Source organism: Staurois parvus, unplaced genomic scaffold (genome assembly GCF_062004578.1).
Source record: "Staurois parvus isolate SC_StPar_1 unplaced genomic scaffold, SC_StPar_1.0 ptg001240l, whole genome shotgun sequence".
In the NCBI taxonomy this organism is placed as follows: domain Eukaryota; kingdom Metazoa; phylum Chordata; class Amphibia; order Anura; family Ranidae; genus Staurois; species Staurois parvus.
In genome coordinates, this window is record NW_028319036.1 from 1,778 (window position 1) to 16,114 (window position 14,337).

Here is a 14,337-nt window from a genome sequence, read left to right on the forward strand (position 1 = left end):
TTGTGGGTCCGGTTGGGGTGGTGGTGGTGATATTGGCGGAGCACCATTTGTGGGTCCGGTTGGGGTGGTGATATTGGCGGAGCACCATTTGTGGGTCCGGTTGGGGTGGTGATATTGGCGGAGGACCATTTGTGGGTCCGGTTGGGGTGGTGATATTGGTGGAGGACCATTTGTGGGTCCGGTTGGGGTGGTGATATTGGTGGAGGACCATTTGTGGGTCCGGTTGGGGTGGTGATATTGGTGGAGGACCATTTGTGGGTCCGGTTGGGGTGGTGATATTGGTGGAGGACCATTTGTGGGTCCGGTTGGGGTGGTGATATTGGTGGAGGACCATTTGTGGGTCCGGTTGGGGTGGTGATATTGGTGGAGGACCATTTGTGGGTCCGGTTGGGGTGGTGATATTGGTGGGAGCACCATTTGTGGGTCCGGTTGGGGTGGTGGTGATATTGGTGGACGATTTCCCCGTGTCATGTGATTGGTGGCTCTATGGAGGTTCTCAGTGGATGGAGATCCCTCTGTAGTGTGGGGTGTTTAGGAGAACCTCTTCCCTCCTGTGAGGGTTTCCAGGATGACTCCTCCTGCTGGTCCTGATTGGTCTGTGGACAGATTGGGGTCAGTGTGTGGTGGACGGGTTCTGGGAAATATCGATTCTTCCTTCCATTGTATAACTCATTCCTGATATAGAGATGGGAGGAGTCTCTCTGCAGGGAGTCCCACCATCATACATAGACAGGCCGCCTGTGTTTTGGTTGACCAGTAATGACCCCCCCACTAGGGTGGGGAGGGACTTTCCATGAGGTGACCCCTTCCAGCAGGATGTGTAGTCACCAGTCTGGGGGGAGGGGGAATATTCTGGAGCCCATGTGACCTCTCCTGTGTCTCCTCCCCCAGATCCCGGGCAGAACATCCAGGCCAAGCTCATCTCTTCCCCTCCTCTGGACATGACCTCCGGAAACGGCTCCGCCCCTCTACCTGCAGCGGCCACTGGCAGCGCCCCCCAGAACGGGGAGAACAAACCGCCACAGGCTGTGGTCAAACCGCAGATCCTCACACACGTCATCGAGGGCTTCGTCATCCAGGAGGGGGCCCAGCCCTTCCCGGTAAGGTGGGGGGGATTGGGTCGTGGGGGGATGGGGGGCATTGGTTGGTGGGAGGTTGGGTTCGTCAGTGTGGGGGGAAGGGGGATTGGTCAGAGGGGGAATTGGTCAGTGGGGGGAGGGGATTATTCAGTGGGGGAGGGAATTTGTGTGTGGGGGAGAGGATTGGTAGGGGGTGGAGGATTGGTCAGTGGGGGGAGGGGATTTGGGTGTGGGGGAGAGGATTGGTTGGTGGGGGGATTTGTGTGTGGGGGGAGGGGATTGGTTGGTGGGGGAGGGGATTGGTTGGTGGGGGGAGTGGATCGGTCGGTGGGGGGAGGGGGTCGGTCGGTGGGGGGAGGGGGTCGGTCGGTGGGGGGAGGGGGTCGGTCGGTGGGGGGAGGGGATCGGTCGGTGGGGGGGTATACTGTATGTCTGTCACTGATTCCCGTCTTGTTTTGCAGTCACACCGGAGTAGAGTCGCCCTGGAGGTGAGTCGTCTTCCTCACCCAATCTGGTGGAGCACCATTTATGGGTCCGCTTGTGCCACGTGGACGTCTCGTGTAGGGGAGGGGGGGGACATCTTGTGGGGGGGGACATTTCGTGGGGGGGTCACCTTGTGTAGGGGGGGGACATCCTGTGTAGGGGAGGGGGGGACATCTTGTGTAGGGGGGGTCACCTCGTGTAGGGGGGGTCACCTCGTGTAGGGGGGGTTACCTCGTGTAGGGGGGGGGTCACCTCGTGTAGGGGGGGTACATCTCATGTAGGGGGGGTCACCTCGTGTAGGGGGGTCACCTTGTGTGGGGGGGGGTCACCTTGTGTGGGGGGGGGTCACCTCGTGTAGGGGGGGACATCTCGTGTAGGGGGGACATCTCGTGTAGGGGGGGGGGGAAACCTCGTGTAGGGGGGGTTATCTCGTGTAGGGGGGGGGGGTCACCTCGTGTAGGGGGGGTACATCTCGTGTAGGGGGGTACATCTCGTGTAGGGGGGGGGACACCTCGTGTAGGGGGGGGACACCTCGTGTAGGGGGGTCACCTTGTGTGGGGGGGGGTCACCTTGTGTGGGGGGGGGTCACCTCGTGTAGGGGGGTCACCTCGTGTGGGGGGGACATCTCGTGTAGGGGGGGACATCTCATGTAGAGGGGGGGGGACACCTCGTGTGGGGGGGGGACATCTCGTGTAGGGGGGGACATCTCGTGTAGGGGGGGACATCTCGTGTAGGGGGGGACATCTCGTGTAGGGGGGGGGTCACCTCGTGTGGGGGGGGTCACCTCGTGTAGGGGGGTCACCTTGTGTGGGTTGTGTGGGGGGGGGGTCACCTTGTGTGGGGGGGGTCACCTCGTGTAGGGGGGGGACATCTCGTGTAGGGGGGGTCACCTCGTGTAGGGGGGGGGTCACCTCGTGTAGGGGGGTACATCTCGTGTAGGGGGGGGACACCTCGTGTAGGGGGGGGGACACCTCGTGTAGGGGGGGGACACCTCGTGTGGGGGGGGGTCACCTCGTGTGGGGGGGGTCACCTTGTGTGGGGGGGGTCACCTCGTGTGGGGGGGGTCACCTCGTGTAGGGGGGGGTCACCTCGTGTGGGGGGGACATCTCGTGTAGGGGGGGGACATCTCATGTAGAGGGGGGGGGACACCTCGTGTGGGGGGGGGACACGGGGGACATCTCGTGTAGGGGGGGGGTCACCTCGTGTGGGGGGGGTCACCTCCTGTGGGGGGGGTCATCTCGTGTAGGGGGGGGACATCTCGTGTAGGGGGGGACACCTTGTGTAGGGGGGGACACCTTGTGTAGGGGGGGACACCTCGTGTAGGGGGGGGGGACATCTCGTGTAGGGGGGGACATCTCGTGTAGGGGGGGTCACCTTGTGTAGGGGGGGACATCTCGTGTAGGGGGGGTCACCTCGTGTAGGGGGAGACATCTCGTGTAGGGGGGGGTCACCTCGTGTAGGGGGGGGTCACCTCGTGTAGGGGGGGGACATCTCGTGTAGGGGGGGGGACACCTCGTGTAGGGGGGGGGACACCTCGTGTGGGGGGGGGGGTCACCTCGTGTGGGGGGGGGTCACCTCGTGTGGGGGGGGGGTCACCTCGTGTGGGGGGGGGACATCTCGTGTAGGGGGGGGAACACCTCGTGTAGGGGGGGGGACACCTCGTGTGGGGGGGGGTCACCTCGTGTGGGGGGGGGTCACCTCGTGTAGGGGGGGTCACCTCGTGTGGGGGGGGGGGACATCTCGTGTAGGGGGGGTGACATCTCGTGTAGGGGGGGACACCTTGTGTAGGGGGGGGGACACCTTGTGTAGGGGGGGGGGACATCTCGTGTAGGGGGGGTCACCTTGTGTGGGAAGGGACACCTCGTGTAGGGGGGGGGGGACACCTCGTGTAGGGGGGGGGGACACCTCGTGTAGGGGGGGGGGGGACATCTCGTGTAGGGGGGGACACCTCGTGTAGGGGGGGGGACACCTCGTGTAGGGGGGGGACATCTCGTGTAGGGGGTCACCTCGTGTAGGGGGGGGGACATCTCGTGTGGGGGGGGACATCTCATGTAGGGGGGGGGGGACACCTCGTGTAGGGGGGGACACCTCGTGTAGGGGGGGGGACATCTCGTGTGGGGGGGGACATCTCGTGTAGGGGGGGACACCTTGTGTAGGGGGGACACCTCGTGTAGGGGGGGGGGGGACACCTCGTGTAGGGGGGGGGACATCTCGTGTAGGGGGGGGGACATCTCGTGTGGGGGGGGACATCTCATGTAGGGGGGGGGGGGACACCTTGTGTAGGGGGGGACACCTCGTGTAGGGGGGGGGACACACACAGGGGGAAGCATGGATGGGGACCTTGGATGTCAGCCTCTTACAATCCCTAACTGCAGTTCCTCTTGTGACCAGGCGGGGCGCTCCTCTCTACTGGTGGGGACCAAGGAGAAGGGTCAGCAGGGCTTCTGCCTGAGAAGGTCCCCCAGCAGGACAACAACACCCCCCACCGACTCGGAGCTGGAAGAGCCCAGTGTACCAGGTACTGCGTGTGATTGGCCGGTGAGGTCACCTGCTCTGCCTGGACTTCTGATTGGTCAGACTACCTATTTCAGTGTCTTAGTGGGTGATTGGACAGGGAGGTCACATGACCTGTAGCAGTGTTATTAAATATTTATATTTTGCCCATTTTTCTGCTTTTTATTCCCAGAATCAAAGAGTGATGGAGATCCCCCCAAACTGAAGTGTGAGCTCTGCGGTCGGGTTGACCTCGAGTACAAATTTAAACGTTCCAAGAGGTTTTGTTCCATGGCCTGTGCAAAGAGGTATGTATGGGGGAGGGGTGGGGGGTGCTGTGTACAGTGTGGGGGGAGGGGATAGTGTGTATGGGGGGAGGAGGAGGGGTGTAGTGTGTATGGGGTAGAGTAGTGTGTATGGGGGGGGGGGGGGGGGAGGAGGTGAGTAGTGTGTATGGGGGGGGGGGGGAGGGGAGTAGCGTGTATGGGGGGGGAGGGGAGTAGCGTGTATGGGGGGGGGGGAGTAGCGTGTATGGGGGGGGGGGGGAGTAGCGTGTATTGGGGGGGGGGGGGAGGAGGAGGGGAGTAGCGTGTATGGGGGAGGGGTAGGGTAGTAGTGTGGATGGGGGAGGGTAGTAGTGTGGATGGGGGAGGGTAGTAGTGTGGATGGGGGAGGGGAGTAGTGTGTATGGGGGGGGGAGGAGGAGAGTAGTGTGTATGTGGGGGGGGGGGGGGAGAGCGTTGAGCCTGCAGGCAGTGTGGTATAATGCAGGCGCTGTGTCTGGTCTCCTGCAGGTATAACGTGGGTTGCACGAAGCGTGTCGGTCTCTTCCATCCCGACCGGCACAAGGTGCAGAAGCCGGAGAAGCACAGCCGGAGGAGACCAGGGAAGGGCGGTGTGACCGACCTCGGTACTGACTGCATAAAGCAGGTGAGATCTGCTACTACATGGGGCAGGGAGTGCAGCAACACAGCGGCAGTCACTGCCTCTCCTTCACCCCTCGGCTGACCATGAACCCCAAGAGTACCTTCACCCCTCGGCTGACCATGAACCCCGAGAGTATTCTCACTCCTCGGCTGACCATGAACCCCGAGAGTATCCTCGTCCCTCGGCTGACCATGAACCCCGAGAGTACCTTCACCCCTCGGCTGACCATGAACCCCGAGAGTATCCTCACCCCTCGGCTGACCATGAACCCCGAGAGTATCCTCGCCCGACCATGAACCCCGAGAGTATCCTCGCCCCTCGGCTGACCATGAACCCCGAGAGTATCCTCGCCCGACCATGAACCCCAAGAGTATTCTCGCCCCTCGGCTGACCATGAACCCCAAGAGTATCCTCGCCCCTCGGCTGACCATGAACCCCAAGAGTACCTTCACCCCTCGGCTGACCATGAACCCCGAGAGTATCCTCGCCCCTCGGCTGACCATGAACCCCGAGAGTATCCTCGCCCCTCGGCTGACCATGAACCCCGAGAGTATCCTCGCCCCTCGGCTGACTCTGAATTTGGAGGACATCCTTGTCCCCAATCTGAAGGGTTTCCTTAGCCTGGGCTGCCCCATCCAGGGCTCCCCTCACCCACCCCAGGGTGCTCAGGATTGGTGCCCCGTGTCTGTGTGCCCTCCATGTACTAATCGTCTCCCACTGACCCATCACCACCCTGGAACCAGCATTGGTCCAGCACAGTCTGCTCCAGGTTGGTGCCTCCGGGAATCCTGAATAGGCCGCCATGTGTTCTCCCAGTGAGGACTTTATTCCCCGCAACGCATCACCTTCACCCACCCCGGAGAACGAACTCCGAACACGACATCGACCCAGATGACCACCCTGGTGACCCCTGAGGTGCTGCTGGTAGCACACGGAATGCAGTCCGCCTAGGATAATAACAGCAGGTTTATGATTGGCTCTCTCTTGCAGGTGTCGGGATCCGTCACTCCCTCCAGTCCCACCCCTCTGTCCGTCTCCTCCACCCTCAAGCACACCAACAGCCAAGAGGACTCCAGCCGCTGCTCTGACAACTCCAGCTACGAGGAGCCATTGTCTCCACTGTCTGCAAGCTCCTCCCTCTCCCGCCAACGCCGACGAGACATGGAAATGACGAGTCTCCACCCACACCTCAACCACCACTTCCTGCCCAGCGACCCCACCAAGTGGAACGTGGAGGACGTGTACGAGTTCATCCGCTCCTTGCCAGGTGAGTGACGGCTCCTGCCCCCACCGCACATGGGAGGATGGCTCCCGATACGGCTCCTGCCCCCACCGCGTGCGTGGGAATATCGCTCCCGATATGGCGGGTCCAGCCCCCACCACACGTGGGAGGATGGCTCCCGATACGGCTCCTGCCCCCACCGCATGCGTGGGAATATCGCTCCCGATACGGCGGGTCCAGCCCCCACCACACGTGGGAGGATGGCTCCTGATACGGCTCCTGCCCCCACCGCGTGTGTGGGAGGATCGTTCCTGAGTGTATGGGAGACTCTGGCCTCTCGTCCTGCGTGCCAGAAAGGCTCTGGGCCCCTGAATGAACGATTATTCCGCTTCTCTGGCACTGATCACATACAGAAACAGTCATGTGTTCAGTAAGTGCGGGGCCTGGGGTCGATGCGGGGCCTGCGGTTGGTGCAGTGACGGAACAAATGACAGTGCGCTCCCCAGTCTAGTCCCCCCTTTTTCCCCTGGATGGTACACTCCTCCCTGTGAAGACCACGAGGCTCTTCACCCCACAAAGCCCTAGAGCAGGTTTGGAGACAATCATGGGACAAGGTTCCCACCACCCCCCAGCCGGCCCGCGGATTGCGCAGCACACAGAATAGGGCGGGTTGTCGGTGTGTTCCGCCATCTTTCCTCACCTCCTCCCATTCTCTTCCAGGCTGCCAGGAAATCTCGGAGGAGTTCCGGTCTCAGGAGATCGATGGCCAAGCTCTGCTTCTTCTGAAGGAGGACCACCTGATGAGCGCTATGAACATTAAACTGGGTCCGGCCCTGAAGATCTACGCCCGCATCAGTATGCTGAAAGACTCCTGACCACGGTGACCGACGGTAACCCCTTCCAGAGACTCTGCCCTCCAATCCGCCATCTCCCAGGATCCGGGGCCTAGCGGACTCCACCCCCACCCCGGAGGGCCGTTATTTATAGACGTTTTCTTTTATACCTTCTTTGTATTTTTATGAAGAAATTCTATTTTACGAGAACTTCTCCGTTTTCAGCAGAAATGATTTTGTAGATCGTTCTCTTTATTAGAATCCTTTTCAGTACCAATTGTGCAATAATCAGCACCCCGTATACCCGCCATGTAGGGTGTGGTCACTGAGGAGGGGGGACAAAGGGGGCGGGCGTGGTCACTGAGGAGGGGGGACAAAGGGGGCGGGCGCGGTCACTGAGGAGGGGGGACAGAGGTGGCGGGCGCGGTCACTGAGGAGGGGGGACAGAGGTGGCGGGCGCGGTCACTGAGGAGGGGGGACAGAGGTGGCGGGCGTGGTCACTGAGGAGGGGGGGGACAAAGGTGGCGGGCGTGGTCACTGAGGAGGGGGGACAAAGGTGGCGGGCGCGGTCACTGAGGAGGGGGACAAAGGTGGTGGGCGCGGTTACTGAGGACAAAAGGCAACAGGTGTGATCACTGAGGAGGGGGGACAAAGGCGACGGGTGTGGTCACTGAGGACAAAAGGCGACGGGTGTGGTCACTGAGGACAAAAGGCAACGGGCGTGGTCACTGAGGACAAAAGGTGACGGGCGTGGTCACTGAGGGGGCCATAGTGGACAGGCACAGTCACTGAGGAGGGGGGACAAAGATGATGGGCGCAGTCACTGAGGAGGGGGGGGCAAAGACTATGGGCGTGGTCACTGAGGATGCGGGACAAAGGCGACAGGCACAGTCAATGAGGAGGGGCCATGGGCGCAGTCAATGAGGAGGGAGACACGGGTGATGGGCACAGTTGCCAAGGAGGGGGACACGGGAGATGGGCGCAGTTGCCGAGGAGGGGGACACGGGAGATGGGCGCAGTTGCCGAGGAGGGGGACACGGGAGATGGGCGCAGTTGCCGAGGAGGGGGACACAGGCGACAGGTGCAGTCAATGAGGAGGGGGACACGGGCGCAGTCACTGAGGGGGAGACGGGCGCAGTTGTCGAGGAGGGGGACATGGGCAACAGGTGCAGTCAATGAGGAGGGGGACACGGGCGCAGTCACTGAGGGGGACACGGGCGAAGTCCTCCATCTTTCCTCTCTAATGGTATGAAGTGCAATATCCCGATGCCCCTATTGGTGCAGCTTCTACTGTTCGGCCCTGGGACCGGTCACATGGTGCTATGGTGGTGCTAGGTCACTTTTTTGAAGTGTTTTGTTTGTTTTATAAATAAAATTGCAGTTGAATAACCGTGGATGGGACGTTCTGTTATCGAGGGACGTTGTGTTATTGAGGGGCGTGGAATAACCGTGGATGGGACGTTCTATCATTGAGGGGCGTGGAATAACCGCGGATGGGACGTTGTGTCACCGAGGGGCGTGGAGTAACCGCGGATGGGACGTTGTGTCACCGAGGGGCGTGGAATAACCGTGGATGGGACGTTGTGTCATCGAGGGGCGTGGAGTAACCGCGGATGGGACGTTGTGTCATCAAGGGGCGTGGAGTAACCGTGGATGGGACGTTGTATTATCGAGGGGCGTGGAATAACCGCGGATAGGACTTTCTGTCACCGAGGGGCGTGGAATAACCGCGGATGGGACGTTGTATTATCGAGGGGCGTGGAATAACCGCGGATGGGACTTTCTGTCACCGAGGGGCGTGGAATAACCGCGGATGGGACTTTCTGTCACCGAGGGGCGTGGAATAACCGTGGATGGGACGTTGTGTCATCGAGGGGCGTGGAATAACCGCGGATGGGACGTTGTATTATCGAGGGGCGTGGAATAGCCGCGGATGGGACTTTCTGTCATCGAGGGGCGTGGAATAACCGCGGATGGGACGTTGTATTATCGAGGGGCGTGGAATAACCGTGGATGGGACTTTCTGTCACCGAGGAGCGTGGAGTAACCGTGGATGAAATGTTGTGTCATCGAGGGGCGTGAAGTGTCTGTTCCCCCCTCCCCCCCAGTAATCACTGCAGCTGCCGCCCGATGGAGCGATTACACAACAGAACTCGGTCGCAGGAAAAGACATTCATCATTTATGAAGAGTTCATGAATCCATTTCTGGGCTTCACTCACGAGAGGCACAGCTGGCCTAGAAAATGGCAGTTGGGAGAAGTGAAGGGTTCTGTGGGGAATACAGACAGTTCACGATAGGAGGATGCAGACATTTCTAGTACTGAGGAGTACGAGTCAAAATCGGATATCTGCTCAGCAGATGGGGGGTGATAATAACGGGGCACACAATCCGACAGACACAGCTCTGCCAGCCATTGACGGGGCCCCATGGAGGGTGGTGTCCCCACTTGTCACCTACATCTTCAGGGGGGATTTGAGGGTGTCTGGTCCCGGTTTGTGTCCACACCCAGGAGTGCTGATCTAACACTCTGAAGGACAGTCCTGCTCCCAGGTTATGGGGATTTCATCCCTACGTTGACAACAGCCAATTAGAACGGGTTTAGGGGAACAAGGTGTCAAAGTCTAAAACTGGATTTTTGGGGTTATTTTTTTCAGCAATTTCCAGCCAACACCGAGCAGCTTTAGAGGAAATCTGGGTTTTGTACTCACCATAAAATCCTTTTCTTGCAGACTGTGGAGGGCCACAGGTAGGCATTAGCATTATACTGCCACCTCCTGGAGGATTGAATGCTGACAAAAATATTGTACACCAGTCCAGGACAACGCCCCCTCCTCCCAGCATGCCTCAGTGTTGTAGGAAGCATCATTGGCACCAGAGAAGGGTAGGACCTTTGTCCCTCAATGGACTCCAAGGAAAGGATTTTACAGCAAACACACGAATCCATCTCCTTGTTCATTGAGGGACACAGGAAGTCTGGTCAGGAGGTTCAGAAGTTGTCCATCGGAGGGGTGGGCAGCAGCCAGAACTGTTACCTGGCCAAACAAAAAGAACGAACAGCCAGAAGGACCATGGCTAAATCTGACGCCGGACCCAGCTGATAGGAGGACCTGTCACCACCAACAGAAGAAGGACACAGAGAATCCCCCCTGATGGTGTAGAAGACCCGATAATAAAGACTTATCAGCCAGAAAGGAATGACATCACCAAAACGCAGGAGAGAGAACCCGGTCAATGGGAACCCACCAGGCGGAACAAACAAATTCTTATTAGGGAAGAAAAAAATCTACAACCTGACATGGTCAACATCGAAAGGGTTCAGGTCCCCTAGTAGGACTAGGCACCAGAGAAGGAACCCAGGAAAAGGCCATAGTCAGAGTCTATTACCGAGAGGTATTTCAGACCACTCACCTCTATCTCTGGATCTGACCACGGCACTGGAGGGGGTGGTGTGGAGGTTGTCATGCTACTGGATCTCAAATCCCATTATTGAACCTTGGATTCAAATGTCTTTCAGAGCATTTTGGCTTGTTAATGTGGGCACCTCCTCCCCAGGCACCTTCTGAGACATGTTCAAGGCCTTTGTGTGAACATCCGTAGGGAATGCTGCCTACATCTCACTAGACGACAGGGCCAAGTGCTTGGAAAATCAATGCATTCTCCAAGATCTGCATGTCTACTCTGAACGATAGGTGGCTCTTCAGGAAGTGAGGATGCTTCGTACCTCATTGACTCAGAAACAGAAGGAAAGCCAAAACCCTCTACTCAACAGACCTCTCGAGTCGGGAAAACTAGGAACTACATGCCCAAAGTGATTGTTGTGACAAGCAACCACCTCGCCAAGGTAAGTCTTGCCAAGGAAGAACCCAGATGCGGCAACCTGTGAAGGTGAGCCCAAAGCCCACCCAGGACTGGATCTCACAAAGGGGTAAAGTGCATGGGAAGCACCCCAACAAGGGACGTTATGCTGGTAAGATGAATGACATCCCGGATGGGGTGGAGGATGAAGATAGACACTCTCACCAGTAGACAAGAGGCACCTCTGGGGTAAGCCCTTAGTGGGGTCCTGTTGAAATAATAATCCTGCCTACTTCTCAAGAGTCACAGGGCTAGGAAGGTTCCCCTCCCCCCAGATCCAATGAAACAGTTGCTCAGAAACAAAACCCAACAGCAGCAGAGGAAAGTGCGGAGGAAGACCGAAAATGGAAACGGAAATGTTCCTCGTAGAGGATTCTCCCTCAACACTCGGCTCTTCTACAAAGGCTGAGAGATGGGCGGATCCCTGGCTAATGGTGAGGGGGCATAAAGGCAAACATGCTGTGGCCTCCCCTTCTGAAGAACCATGCCAAATAATGTCGCCTACAGGGGATGGACAGTTCTTGGCACCAATATCGGGCAAAAGTGGAGCCGGCTGCCTTTTGCAGACAACCGATACAAAGAATGCCATCCACTGGATCCCATGGGAACTGCTCTCCTCACAGGAGGTCACCTGAGTGTCCCACATTGGACATGCCCTGAGAAGGTACTACAGCAGATACAGGAACCAACACCCTGAGGAGTACCAGGTGTACAGGGAGGACAATATGGGGCATTTACTAAAGGCAAACAGACTGCACTTAGCAAGGTGCAGTTGCTCCAGAGCTTAGTACAGGAGGGGAAGCTCTGCTAACTTCCATCATCCAATCAGGTGCAAGCAAAAATGCTGTTTTTTTTCCCCTTGCATGTGATTGGGTATTCTTTACAAAGTGAAGCTTTGTTTACTACGCTCTGGAGCAACTGCACTTGCAGAGTGCTCGGTCTATTCGCCTTCAGTAAGTCCACCCCAATCAAATCAAAGGCCGCAGAATAACGAGTGCTAATCCCAGGTCTCCGCCTAGGCCAGAGGAAAGAGGGGGCGATGACACCACTGGGCACCAGGTGCCACTAATGGACCTACAGGCCCCAAGGGAAGAGAACTGCTGCGAGGGAGAAGGCGGTGGCCGGGGCAGGAGCAGACATAGGCTTCAGGAAAGCCCCCAGAGGGCAGGGGAAGGTCTGTGAATCTGTGATGTGGCACAAGAGGGACGAGGCTGAATCGTGTCAGACGGTAGCAGAGGTAAGGGATTAGCCTGGAAACCTAAAAGCCACTCTGCGCCAAGATGCCTCCAATGCAAACGACCCCAAGGACCTGGAAGGATGACAGCAGGTCCCCTGTAGGTATAGACCACGGTCTAATCACATTTCCTCCCAACCAGATGTAACAAAGGTTTGGGTGGGGTCCAGGACTCTGCAGTGTGCTTTCAGTTATAGAGCCGCAGTTCACATCTTCAGTCCTCCACTACCTCCGAACAGGCCATGTTGGTTTGTTGGGCCTGTGAGGTCAGCACCTGTGAGATATTGGGTAATGTGGGCCACAAAGTTCTCTGACTGCATCAGAGCCCCCAGGTATGGAACTCGCTCTCACCTGATGGGGCCTCTGATGAGGTAGACTCTAGAACCACAGGGAAGAAAGATTCCACAATTCAGATGTATGTGACCTCAGAAGGTGAATGTTGCTGGAATCAACACGAGAGCATGAGCTGGGGTCACCCCATGCAGAGGGAACGTCCCCTCTGGATCTACTTACAGACATGTTGCGGTTGGAAGGTGCTGATACAATCAAGCTCAGGGAAGGTCTCAGGTTCTCACCAGAGGGCAGCTGGAAGCCGAGTCTGAGGGCCGGAGGTGATCAAGGTCACTGTAGATGGTGGTCCGAATTGTCCAGAGACGGGGGTGCTGGCTGGCTCTGTTGTAGAGAAGGAGCGAGGTGATGCTTGTCCTACACTGAATGGCAGAAGAGGGCTTCAGAAACCAGCAAAAGGATCACAAGGACCCAGTGGTGCCAAGAGTGAGGTATCTCCATGAGCTCAGCCCAGTGCCTGCTCACAGAGAAGTGCCCCCCATAGCTACGTCGTACCAGAACCCCAAGGGGGCTTCCGGCCAATCCTCACCCCTCCAGTCCAGCCAGGCTGAGGAAAGGCCAATCACAACAGTCCCTATGGCTGCCATGTAAAAGACCAGCTCAAGCAGAAGGGCAGCAAAGAATACTGAATGAGGGAAAACAGAAGAATGGAAGGAGAAATCGAGGAAAAAAGTGTTAAATCTCCCAGCAGAGGTGAAGAAATGACGTCCAATCCTGTCGCTGGCAGTATACCCCGGCATGACGGGGCTTCCTGTGTCCCTCGGGGGAGGAAAGTTATCATTAGTAGTGTCTTCATCAACCATGAACTTGGTAACCAGACTCCCCTCCCCCAACACACCCATCATTCACCCCTCCCCCGACACGCCCATCATCCACCCCTCCCCCGACACGCCCATCATCCACCCCTCCCCCGACACGCCCATCATCCACCCCTCCCCCGACACACCCCATCATCCACCCCTCTCCGACACACCCTTCTTCCCCCCTCCCTCGACACACCCCATCATCCACCCCTCCGACACACCCCATCATCCACCCCTCCCCCGACACCCCATCATCCACCCCTCCCCCGACACACCCTTCTTCCCCCCTCCCTCGACACACCCATCATCCACCCCTCCCCCAACACACCCATCATCCACCCCTCCTCCAACACACCCATCCCTAGACACACCCATCATCCACCCCCTCCGACACACCCATCATCCACCCCTCCCCCGACACACCCATCAACCAACCCTCCCCCGACACAGTCATCGTCCCCCCTCCCCGACACACCCATCATCCACCCCTCCCCCGACACACCCCATCATCCACCCCCCCTCGACACACCCCATCATCCACCCCTCCGACACACCCCATCATCCACCCCTCCCCCGACACCCCATCATCCACCCCTCCCCCGACACACCCATCATCCACCCCTCCTCCAACACACCCATCCCTAGACACACCCATCATCCACCCCCTCCGACACACCCATCATCCAACCCTCCCCCGACACAGTCATCGTCCCCCCTCCCCGACACACCCATCATCCACCCCTCCCCCGACACACCCATCATCCCTAGACACCCATCATCAATCCTCCGACACACCCATCATCCACCCCTCCCCCAACACACCCATCATCCCTAGTCACACCCATTGTCCCACTCCCCAGACACACCTATCATCCCTAGACACACCCATCGGCCCACTCCCCAAACACACCCATCATCCCTAGACACACCCATGATCCCTAGACACACCCATCATCCCTAGACACACCCATTGGCCCTCTCCCCAGACACACCTATCATCCCTAGACACACCCATCGGCCCACTCCTAAGACACACCCATCATCCCTAGACACACCCAT

At 58.5% G+C, this 14,337-nt stretch overlaps 1 protein-coding gene across 1 annotated transcript; it reads left to right on the forward strand.

Annotated features, from left to right (window-relative positions):
* Nucleotides 1-417: 417 nt before the first annotated feature.
* On the forward strand, nt 418-7,247 carry PHC2 (polyhomeotic homolog 2). Its single transcript, XM_089660409.1, has 7 exons — nt 418-1,100; nt 1,541-1,567; nt 3,954-4,080; nt 4,249-4,363; nt 4,850-4,985; nt 5,973-6,249; nt 6,925-7,247. Exons 1-7 carry the CDS (start codon nt 942-944, stop codon nt 7,077-7,079), a joined length of 996 nt encoding a protein of 331 aa, XP_089516535.1. The 5' UTR covers nt 418-941; the 3' UTR covers nt 7,080-7,247.
* Nucleotides 7,248-14,337: the final 7,090 nt, after the last annotated feature.